An 8058-nucleotide genomic window follows, 5' to 3' on the forward strand; every position below is an offset into this window, starting at 1 on the left:
GATATATAATCTGACATTAACAGTTATTTCACATCCTTTCCCGCTGCGACACTCGGTGGCATGAAAGATGAAAACTTCTCTTACTATTTGTTTTTTCTTCGTGCTTTTTCATGGATCTGAACGTGTCCGTGTAGCGGAGTCGAGGATTCAGTTTACAATTAAGGATAGAATACTATCAGGCCATACCTTTAGGTCACTGTCTTCACTTGATTGGTTCCAATGCCTACAGGCCTGTGATGAAGATTCCAGGTGTATATCGTATAGCTTCGACAAGCAGAAGGCTCCGGGTGCGGCAAACTGCTTACTGCATGAATGTGGGTTTCTCAACGAATGCGCTGCACACGACTCGCTCATCTTTTCCAAGGAGTCTATTTTCCACCAGTTAAGGCCAGTCGAGGTTGGTGGAGGTTTTTACTGGTATTAGTGCACGTGATTTGCCTTATTTCAATTCTTTTTTGTGACCAGGTTCATAACTAACCCTTCCTAGACCTGGAAGGAAGGAAGGAAGGGAGGACATTCAGCCCGTGTGGACTTAGAAGTTTATAAATTGTTTCCTAAATTTATCTGGGAGCTTGAATTTGGTGTGACTTATCAGTATTTATGTAATTTGATGTTACCATGGCAACTATATTTTGACAGTCAGGTTTTGTTAGAAATTTGAGGTTTCCTATTCTCCAATAACAAAATTACACATTTTATTTAAGATTTTACCCTTTTTGTCATCTTAAGCCCCATTCACACCAAGAAAACATGTTTAATTAAACCAGGTTTAACAAAATGAAAACTGGTAACAAAAAGCTGAACCATTCGGCTTTGAAATAGGGTTCAAGTAAGCTTTAACTTATGCTTTCATTTGTGCTAAACCTGTAGTCGACAAAAATCCCAAAGAAGCTTTTATGAAGGAAACAATTTTAAACTGTGTTTAACTAAACAGCTTTAAACGTGTTCAAGCGTTGGTGTGAATGGGGCATTAGTCATCGCTAGCTTGTTGAATCGTCTAGTGGAAGTCAGCCTCTCCAATGTACTATTCATTTGCTTATCTTGTTTCTTTAGGAGAATCAATCACAAACCAGCAATTGCCTCAAGAAAGATTACAGTGAGTATTCACTCCAAGAGAGCTATTTCTTTATAAAAATTTAATTTGGACTTTACGTTGAAGATAACCAAATCTTTTATAGGATATTTCTACGTAAATAAGTACCCTACTTCAATTCCATTTTAAAAATATGACTTACTACTGCATAGATAAAGTCCAGAAAGGATCGGTTGGGGAAACAAGAGGAAGGAAGGGGGAGATTTAAGAACAATTTCCCTATGATAAATTTTGCTGCTGAATAAAACAATATTTTCCCTAATAACTAATTAAACAATGACTGGAACTTCGAGCTTTGATATGTAAATGGTAAACTGTGATGATTTTGTCACGAACATCTCAGAGGCACTTCGTCAAGGACTCAGGGGTTTTTTTTACCTTTTTTCTCGATGCTTGTGATATACTGAATGAGGACATTAGTTGTATTGATCTAGTTACAGTCACCGCCGCTTTCAGACACCTAGCTTTTATCATATTATTACGAGCATAACTTGAAGTGTTGGCGAACAAGAACTGACTGACTCAATTCCGCTATTACAGACTTTCTCTACAGTAAAGCGGAGGCGAAATCGTGGTCCCAAACATTTTTCTCTATAGCCGAAGTAAACTGAACTAATAAAGAATGGAGATGATTTCACACAAATAGCTATTAGAATATACCTAAGGACATGTCTAAGAACAACTAAGAACAAAGTCTGTCTTTTTTAATGTTTCTTTAACGTTACTTCATCTTAGATGCCGGACACGTTCCCGATGCGATAATTGCAATACGGAGACACGAAGTATGTCCTTTCAGGCCCAACAGCCCACGAAGAAAAGGTTAGAAAGAATTACTGATTAGAATTTCTTTGTTACAGCTTTGATTGCATTAGCTTTCATCAGTGTCACATTCATGTGTAGCTGACCCTGATCCTGATCTCCGAGGGAGTGGCCAGTCCCCCGGCTTTAGAGTTCATCTTTCTACTGATGTTCTTCGAGGCTTTGAAACTTAGGCTTCGTTCGATTGACCGTATTCTGGAATAAGAAAAAGCGGAATAGCTGCTAAATTTCTCTAATTTTTAAGTAATTTGGGAAGATATTTCTGCAAACTTTCGCTGACATATGATATTTTAAGAGCAATTTTGCACTCCGCAACTCCTAAAACCTCTTATTGGGGATTTCTTGTCACGGTTGTATGTATTTCTATTCCAGAATAGGGTCAATCGAACGCGCCCTTAGCCTGGTCGTTAAACCGCTGAAGCATATTTTTGGAGGCCCGGAATGAGAGGATGTTCGGCGTAGCCTGTGCCGATAATGAGAGTATGTAAAGCCTTTGAAATTAGAAAAGAAAAATCGAAAAAGACAAAACCACCCTGGAAAGGACGTTAAGACGTTTCCATAGGTTCAAATACTTCCATGCAATACTAGTGTACAACGGGCCTTCCCACCGTATAGTAAAGTGAAGTTTAAACAACGATGAGGTCGCTGTATATCTAACATTTCCGTGTTTGATTTCTCGCAGGGATAAAAGCAGAGGTTTGCGGTAACAAAACGAAATCGCTGGGGGAATGCTCAAAATTAAACGGAAAACGAATCCACTTGGTATTACTGCTGCACACCAAATGCGACTGCTCTTGTGAGAAATGCCGTGACCAGGAAGGAGTTTTGTGCCCTGCGTCCATTTCGCGCAAGATAATTGAAAGCAAATGCGAAGGGAGAGAAATGTGTCGTGTGCGAATAATGAACAAATGTAAAAATGAAAAGTTAAGATCCTTAAGGATCTTATACCGATGTATTTGAATCGTGTGCTCAAATGTCTGATGTCAAGATAGGTTAAAACCGCTGTTATTGAAAAGATCCGACTTACCTGTGTTAATTTACTGTCCTAGTTTTCTATGGATTACATGTAAAAAAAAAGATTACTCCATTGTATTTATAATATTTCGTTTATTAATTTAATTTCATTTTAAATTTATCAGGAGAAAAAGACAGAAAGCTTTATAGTTAGATGTTCACATGTGCAATATAAGTGCAACATATTTAGTTGTTATTGTATTTATCAGGAAGAAAATCCTTAGTAACCTTTAAACGCACCATGCCGCTAGTTGCCGGTTGCTACTTTTGTTGTTACAAAAACAAAACAAAGTGGGATCGTTTGGGTAGATGGATGGACATCGCACCGACCAATAAGTGCATATTTGGCATTTTCTTAGGGTAGCGTAGCTTTTGTTAAATAGTTTTCACTTAAAATAGCATTTCATATACAACTAGCTGCCGAGAAATATACTTATTCATTAACGCAATTTACGTCCATCTACCCAAACGATCCCATAATCCCTCACTCGCACCAGTCTCCCCGTGGTTTCTGGAGTGGGAATTGGACAGCTGTTAGTGTGAGATTTTACAAAGTGTTTACACAAGAAACTGCATAATCAGACGCTGACTAAAATCGAGTTGTTTAAGTAAGAAACAAGTTTGTCCACAAAATTGCATGGAATTATCGCTGCCCTCCAATAACCGCCCTTAAAACTTACCTTCAACAGTTTTTTAAACTGTTTCCCAATATAGCTAAATATAATCAGACTAATTATAAACAATAGAAAGAAATCAGGAGAAGCCGTGCCGAGTTAATTGTACTAAAAATTGAAATGACTACGAGGGTGTTGCTCAGTAAGGATAAAACGAAATCCATTTGGATAAATTCGACGCGGCTTCGGTTTTTGTCGGATTTTGTAACGATGAGCGATGATTGAAACCATTGCATGCTTCAGATTAGTTAAAGATGAGGAGTATAATCTTCCTCAGCGCAATGAACCAATCAGTCAGAACTTTAAAGAAAACATTGATATACAACAGGAAGCCCATTATCAGATGTGGTTACAAAATTAGCAAAATTCTTCGTCGCTTATTCTATAAGGCCCACCCTTAGGGGCGAGGAGAAGTGAAAAACAGCGAAAAAAAATTGACGAAGAAATTTAAAGTTGTGCTTGCGCAAGTTGGTTGCCGTTAACATTCTGTCATTTCAAGACTGTGAATGTTGTGGAAAACAGTACGTAACCTGCCTTCGGTTTACTAAGAACAGACTTGTGATGTCGAGGATATCAATAATTCCCATTTCGCTGCTTGCGTTATTGAGCACAAGTTTTACCTCAACGATTCCTGACCGAATTTTAACGGGATTTGTGCTTCAGCGCATGAGGGTATCCGAGTGGATGGAATGCTTGCTGGCTTGCGACAGGACACCCAAATGCTGTTCGTACAATTATGAACGTACTGCAGAAGGCAGTGATAACATATGCGAACTCAACAGATGCTACGATGGTGAATATTGCCTTGAGGGGGATACTTTGAAGTACGCTGCAGGTTTTGCCTTCCATCAGCTGCGTAAAGTTAAGGTAAGTTGGCGTAATTAAGTTTGACTCGCTTACTAGCGGATAATTCACAAAAGGATCCAAGATCAAAAGAAAAAAAGTAAAAAAAAGTTAATTTAGAATTTAAAATTTGAAATACACTCGGTTACGTTTCATGTGGCTTTAACTTTCAGTTTTAACCAGATTAGTAAATAAGTAGAAAAAAAGAAGTAAATAAAAATTTGATAGAACCAACGGATGACTTAGATTTTAGTAAAACGGGACATATCAATGAGAAAGTAAAGTTTCGTACAATCAGGAGCGATCCAGGTACAACGGAAGAGAAATAAACCCCCTTATATTACAATTACTACACGAATTGACTGAACACGTTCCATTATGTGTTTCTTGACTGACAACTTTTACAAAAATTGTGTAAATTTACCTGAAACCTGAAATTAAAATGCGAATAAATAAACTACAATTGTTTTTTCAATGTTTGCTCCCAAAAGCACGGCACGGACAGAACAAAATTTAATATATCGAGGTAGGAAAATCGGAAGGATGTAGAAGTGTTACATTTAATAAGACCTACAATATAAAGTAAATAATTCATTTTGCAATTACTAATTGAATGACAAAATAGTTTTATCATAAGTTGCTTGATTCGTATGTCTTGTTACTTTACTTGGCCAGGGTAAAAACTAAACCAGAACTTGAATGCAAACTGAAAAGTGCCCTGACTATTTTTTGTCAGTCTTTGCGCCTAAAACTATGTTTTTTTATTTGATAAAAAGATTGTTTTTTGTAACTTACACCACAGAAAACGGCGTTACATGCATAGGTTTTGAATAAGATTCCTTAAATGTCGGGAATAGACGAGATATGGGAATAAAACAAAAGAAATTATACGGAGGTTCAGAAGTTTGATAAATGGATAATTATTTTCTTCTGTTTTATTATATATATAATAATGATAAATAACATCTTTCAACAGGGAGCCCACGTCACAAAATGTGGTTTTCAGTGAGGCCCTGCATAAATCTAACGTAAGAATACAAATATAGCTATCTAAAATCAAAGATTAAAAAGGGTGAGATCGATAAAAGAGTCTACATGTGTCTAATAAGACGTCAAAAAACTAAAAAAATGCCTTAGCCGTGATAATGATCAGGGCCCCGAAGTTAGAATTTCATTATATAAAAATTGGTTTATTCTTCGACAAGAGAGGATTCTTCTTTTTCCGCATAGTCATAAAAGGCGCAAAAATACTTCTGTTTTAGTAGGCACCGTCCTTTAACTCGTGTGTGCACGTAAAAGCAGGCGCCCAACTTGTAATCTACAAGTGTAAAAGTTTAAGTAAATTGCAATTGGCCCCTGGCCAAGCTAAAAACCCCTGTTTTCATATTTAAAAGAAACATACAGACTTTGACTGTATTACATAAATGGACTTGAAGCAATTAGTGTTTAGGGTATGGCTTGCGTGGTAAGTGTTTCAGTGTTTTAATTGGGTCTGACGGAGTTTTCCGTCCTAAACCGCCAAAAAGGGAACAAAAGTCTTCTGTTCTTGCTGCAAGGCCGTGTGCCACGGGGCCGTGAAACAGAAAAAGGCTTTTAGTGTGCAGAAAGAAAGGAAAGCATTTGCTTCGCAGGCTGTAGAGATATTAAATATTGCTATATTGTACTATGATTATGTTCATCTGTCTATATTTTTTTCTACTTTTTTGAAACAGATTTCTTCTAACAAGCATGAAGAAAAGCTTTTTTCAGGAACACCACAGAATTCCAAAGGTAGCCTTTGCTTTGATGCTAAATGAAAATTCGCGGATGATAATTAATTACTATAGGTTCAGAAATGCTAAAGCTTCCGTTTTGACACCTCAAAACACGTTGAAGTACCTCGTGTGTAGAAACTATACAGACCAGCTGATTGGAATTCATAGCATTTCATGTGCCGCAAATTAAATTTTAATTATAACATGTTTCTCTTCCCCTGTTACGTTTAGAATAGAAAAAAACAATGAACGTTATTTGTTCAATCCTCAACCTCATCTATTACTGTTAAGAAAGGGATGCTGCCGCTCCATCTTATTTTAACTACATCTTTGTAGTCTGGTTCTAATTTGCTACCTTAACCCTAACCCTAAACCCCTGGGACAAATTGCATAAAACTTAACGGCGGGCGTAAATGCTATCGTCAGACGTTAAGATACTGAATGTGACTGGGCTGAAGATTTGGCGTTAGCAGCTACGCCTGACGTTAAATTTTATGCAACTCACCCCAGGTGTTTTGAAACGCGGAAATACAAAAAAAAAAAAAAAAAAATAAAACAAAAACCTGACAACCTTATTTAAGGTGATCTTTGAGTCAAAATTTGATAAAATTTCCCTGCTGGTTGGAGACAAATTTTTTGTATATAAATGGTCAGATAATTACTTGCTGATACTAATGACAACTTTCAAGCGCGTTTTGGACACGTTTCGGACGTTTTCCAGGTGCTTTTAAACGCATTTCAGACAAATTTAAGACGTGTTTCAAACGCGTTTAAAACGCGGATGAAAAGCGTCTTAAACGCGTTTCAAACGCATTTTATACGCATTTCAAACGCGTTTAAGACGCGTCTAAAACGCGTTCGCGTTTAAGACGCGTTTTAACCGCGTTCAAAACGCGTTTGAAAAGGTCGTAGTTAGCAAAGCGGAGGCCAAACATCTGCTTTATGTAGTTCGGATAATCTGATAAAAACAGGCTGTTATAAAATAAGGTAGCATCAGGTCTAAAGACGTCTATCATCCAGTAAATTAAGGCTGAAATTTTCAAGCAACTGCTTGTGAGGAAAGCTATAATCCTTTACAATAATTAAATTTAAGTGGTTTATTAAGAAAGAGTCTAAGTTATGATTTCTTTTCCTTAGATCTGGTGGGAGTATTGATGTGTACTGAAGGCTTCATAAGGTTCTCTGCAGATGACAAAGTGATTAATCATGACAACAACACCTTGTGCGATAGGCAAATAAAGTTGCGAATCCCAGCAGGAACGCGTGCCATCTCCTTTACCTGCTTCAGTATTGCGCATCAAAAAGGAGTGTTAGCTTCGTTTGGGCAAAGTGTAATGACGGACAAATCCTGGAATTGCACACACGGAAATGATGATCGTGATTGGTCAAATGCAGTGGCCTTTGGCAATAACACTCTACCTATTAAATCAATGAGCCGTGTTGAAGGCATCTCTGATTCAGCTGAGTGGATCTGGTCAAAGAATCAAAGTGTGGTATACATCCACTGCAGAAAATCGTTGCCGGTGAATTCTCCTTAGCTGTGTCTTTTGATACGAGTTTGGAGAATTTTCTTAACTGGTGTCTGTAATAATAATAATAATAATAATAATAATAATAATAATAATAATAATAATAATAATAATAAAAATAAAAGTCTTTATTTCTTCACAAGATAAAAAATACATATCTTATGTAACATTTGAGTATTTGAGTAAAAAAGTACCTACATAGCCAAATTGTATTTAAAAATTAGTCGATTAACGTAAGAGTTCTTGAATCTATCTGTATTAACGTTCGGATACTGACTTGTTTGATTCCTTAAATTGTAGGTCGATACTTTCTTCTTGGGTAATAGTGATTC

The 8058-nt window shown here is 36.9% G+C and overlaps 2 protein-coding genes across 2 annotated transcripts; both read left to right on the forward strand.

The window, feature by feature from the left end:
• LOC146468621 (uncharacterized) lies at positions 1-3010 on the forward strand. The gene is made up of 4 exons (XM_085124183.1): positions 1-397; positions 1054-1096; positions 1829-1912; positions 2595-3010. Exons 1-4 carry the CDS (start codon positions 68-70, stop codon positions 2870-2872), a joined length of 735 nt encoding a protein of 244 aa, XP_084980309.1. The 5' UTR covers positions 1-67; the 3' UTR covers positions 2873-3010.
• Positions 3011-3436: 426 nt separating this feature from the next.
• On the forward strand, positions 3437-7780 carry LOC146468622 (uncharacterized). Its single transcript, XM_085124482.1, has 3 exons — positions 3437-4467; positions 6156-6213; positions 7335-7780. The coding sequence occupies exons 1-3, from the start codon at positions 4162-4164 to the stop codon at positions 7733-7735; spliced, it is 765 nt and encodes a 254-aa protein (XP_084980608.1). The 5' UTR covers positions 3437-4161; the 3' UTR covers positions 7736-7780.
• Positions 7781-8058: the final 278 nt, after the last annotated feature.

Source organism: Pavona decussata, unplaced genomic scaffold, assembly GCF_977016875.1.
Source record: "Pavona decussata unplaced genomic scaffold, jaPavDecu1.1 SCAFFOLD_130, whole genome shotgun sequence".
NCBI lineage: Eukaryota > Metazoa > Cnidaria > Anthozoa > Scleractinia > Agariciidae > Pavona > Pavona decussata.

What these genes read in the sequence shown, in the direction of transcription:
- LOC146468621 (XM_085124183.1), top strand. Translation starts at nt 68, where the DNA reads ATGAAAACTTCTCTTACTATTTGTTTTTTCTTCGTGCTTTTTCATGGA. An exon ending in ACCAGTTAAGGCCAGTCGAG is followed by an intron (nt 398 to 1,053) that starts GTTGGTGGAGGT and finishes TTGTTTCTTTAG; the next exon opens with GAGAATCAATCACAAACCAG. An exon ending in CAACAGCCCACGAAGAAAAG is followed by an intron (nt 1,913 to 2,594) that starts GTTAGAAAGAAT and finishes GATTTCTCGCAG; the next exon opens with GGATAAAAGCAGAGGTTTGC.
- LOC146468622 (XM_085124482.1), top strand. Translation starts at nt 4,162, where the DNA reads ATGTCGAGGATATCAATAATTCCCATTTCGCTGCTTGCGTTATTGAGC. An exon ending in ATCAGCTGCGTAAAGTTAAG is followed by an intron (nt 4,468 to 6,155) that starts GTAAGTTGGCGT and finishes TTTTTGAAACAG; the next exon opens with ATTTCTTCTAACAAGCATGA. An exon ending in AACACCACAGAATTCCAAAG is followed by an intron (nt 6,214 to 7,334) that starts GTAGCCTTTGCT and finishes TCTTTTCCTTAG; the next exon opens with ATCTGGTGGGAGTATTGATG.